The sequence below is a fragment of the Diabrotica undecimpunctata genome, chromosome 7, assembly GCF_040954645.1.
Source record: "Diabrotica undecimpunctata isolate CICGRU chromosome 7, icDiaUnde3, whole genome shotgun sequence".
Classification (NCBI taxonomy): Eukaryota; Metazoa; Arthropoda; class Insecta; order Coleoptera; family Chrysomelidae; genus Diabrotica; species Diabrotica undecimpunctata.
Window position 1 is genome coordinate 78,524,805 of NC_092809.1, and position 3,196 is coordinate 78,528,000.

At 28.0% G+C, this 3,196-nt stretch overlaps 1 protein-coding gene across 1 annotated transcript; it reads left to right on the forward strand.

Annotated features, from left to right (window-relative positions):
• The first annotated feature begins 228 nt into the window (after positions 1 to 228).
• LOC140446480 (uncharacterized) lies at positions 229 to 2,189 on the forward strand. The gene is made up of 2 exons (XM_072539034.1): positions 229 to 1,769; positions 2,165 to 2,189. The coding sequence occupies exons 1-2, from the start codon at positions 229 to 231 to the stop codon at positions 2,187 to 2,189; spliced, it is 1,566 nt and encodes a 521-aa protein (XP_072395135.1).
• Positions 2,190 to 3,196: the final 1,007 nt, after the last annotated feature.

Below are 3,196 nucleotides of genomic sequence, written 5' to 3' on the forward strand. Positions count from 1 at the left end.
CAAGATAATAGTACAAATAATAATAGTAGTGATGAGGATGATGGTCCTTTGTGTAGAAAAGATCTATTTCATTTTGCTTATATTAAAAATTTTTCAAGATTAGTAAATCTACAAGTTAAAAATGTTAGAAACAAAAAATGGTTTTGTGAAAGATGTTTTAATCATTTTAGTAATGATGCACTCTTACAAAATCATTTAGAGGACTGTATTAATTCAAATTCAGTTAAGATGGTTTTACCAACAGAAAAGAATAATATTATGAAATTTAAAAATTTTAAACATATAGAACTTGTTCCTTTTGTTATTTATGCTGATCTAGAAAGTATTCTTATAAAATGCATTGACAATAACAATGATCCTAATATAAAAACTTATTTGTCTCAAAAGCATGAAGCTTTTAGTATAGCTTATTATTTTAAATCTTCTTATAATGATTCCTTATCATACTATAAATCATTTACCGGTCACGACTGTCTTGTGTGGTTTGTAAGAGAACTTGAAAAGATAGCAAAGAGAATAACTAGAGAAAATTTATTGCAAAAATTCAACAAGTTAGGTCCATTAACTGATAAAGAAAGACATGATTTTAATTTGAGTTTTGTTTGTCATATTTGCACTAAACCTATAGTCGATCCATTGGATAAAGTTAGAGATCATTGTCATATTACAGGAAAATTTCGAGGAGCTGCTCATAGATCTTGTAATGCTAATTATCAAAATACACATACAATTCCGATTGCATTTCATAATCTCTCTGGCTATGACGCACATTTTTTAATTAAAAGCCTTAATAATAACGTTAAAGGTAATATATCACTACTTCCTCTAAACAAAGAGAGGTATATATCATTTACCAAATACATTCAAAATACAAATATTAATTTTAGGTTTATAGATTCGTTTCGATTTATGTCTGATTCATTAGATAAACTTTCCTGTAATCTAGATGATGATCAAAAACAAATAACGAGAAGGTACTTTGAAGATGATTTTAAATTTAATTTAGTTAAACGAAAAGGTGTTTTCCCATATGAATACCTCGATAATTGGGAAAAGTTGCAAGATACTTGCTTGCCACCTATTGATAGTTTCTTTAGTAAAATTAATAATGAAGGAATAACTCATGAGGATTATCAACACGCATGCACTGTTTGGAACACGTTTGAGATAAAAAACTTGCAAGAGTACGCGGAATTATATTTAAAAACTGACGTATTACTTTTAAGTGATATTTTTGAAAACTTTAGACTGATGTGTTTAAAAACATACGGTTTAGATAGTTTGCATTATTTTACTTTACCAGGGTTAGCATTTGATGCCATGTTAAAAGTAACAAATGTAGAATTAGAGCTTTTAACAGATATCGAAATGGTTTTGTTCTTTGAAAAAGCAAAACGAGGAGGAGTGTCACAATGTAGTAACAGATATGCAGAAGCGAACAATAAGTACATGGGTGATAAATATAATCCTGGTAAAGAGACCTCTTATACAATGTACTTTGATGTGAACAATCTATATGGTTCAGCTATGAGTTATTTCCTTCCTTATGGAGGATTTGAATGGATACCCTTAAATGATATTTACAATTACAATATATTAAATTGTCCCAATGATAGTGAATACGGATACATGCTGGAAGTGGACCTTGAGTATCCAAAAGAACTTTTTAATTCACACAAAGATTTGCCATTGTGTCCAGAACACATAACTCCACCAACTTCTAATTCTACCATTAAAAAACTCTTAACGACATTGTATGATAAAAAGAAGTATGTTATTCATTATATGTATTTAAAACAAGTTATTAGCTTGGGACTGAAGCTTGCTAAGATTCATCGATGCCTAAAATTTAAACAATCACCTTGGTTAAAGAAATATATTGACTTAAACATTGAATTGAGAAAGGAGAGCAAAAATGAATTTGAAAAAAATTTATTCAAACTTTTTATAAACGCTCCGTATGGCAAAAGTATAGAGAATGTACGTAAATATAAGGATATAAAAATTGTAAACAAACTGGGTGGTAAATACGGTGCTAACTATTACATTTCCCAACCGAATTTTCATAGTTGTACCATATTTGATGAAAATATGGTAATAATTGAAATGCAAAAACAGAAAATTAATTTTAACAAACCTATTTACATTGGGATGTGTATTTTAGATATTTCGAAAACAATTTTGTATGACTTCCATTATAATTATATTAAAAAAAAATTTCAAGATAAAGCCAAGTTATTATACACGGAGACAGATAGTTTAATATATCAGTTTTTTGTTGATGATATATATGCTCATATTAAAGAGGATATTCATAAGTTTGACACATCAGAGTACACTGAAAATAATGTCTATAACATTCCCTTAAGGAATAAAAAAGTATTGGGCTTGATGAAAGATGAAAACAAAGGTCAAATTATGACACATTTTATAGGATTGCGCTCAAAAATGTACACGATAAAAACTGTAAATCAGGATCAGGAAATTAAAAAAGCAAAAGGAATTAAGAAATCAGCTTTAAAGGAACTAACTTATGAAGATTATTATAAAAGTTTATTTAAAAAAACAATTGTAGAGGTTTCCCAAAATTCTATTGTCTCCAAAAAACATGACGTCTATACAATAACTCAAAGAAAAGTTGCACTTAGTCCATATGATGATAAAAGAATGGTTAATTTTTTAAGCACTGACACTTTACCATGGGGTTTCAATGATAAATAATTCTTAAATACGTTTGATAGTAAAAAAGTTCCTTATTCTTTATTTATTATTTTGGTAATAAATAAAAGTTTGTTTTTTAAATTATCTTTCTATTTTTGTACATCAGGTTTTCTTTAACCGATTAATCTACAAATTAAAATGGGTCCTCTATGGTGTGGTAAGTTATTTCACATATAACTTAAAAAATATATCGGTAATTAAAGCTGTTTTTTTTCTTTAGAAAAGTAAATTGTCATGGGAAAAAGTTTTTACCGACCAAAAAAGATTTATAAAATTACAATCGAATACAAGAAGAAAAATAATACCATACACCCAACCTACTACTTCTATCATCAAAATGTATGGAACGTTATGGTGTGAAAACTGTAAAAAATTCTTTTGTTTTTGTCAAACTTCTTTAGAGATGCATGGAGCCATATTATCTGACTTGTATTGTTTCGAAACCATGCCTAAATCATAACACACAAAGGTAGTA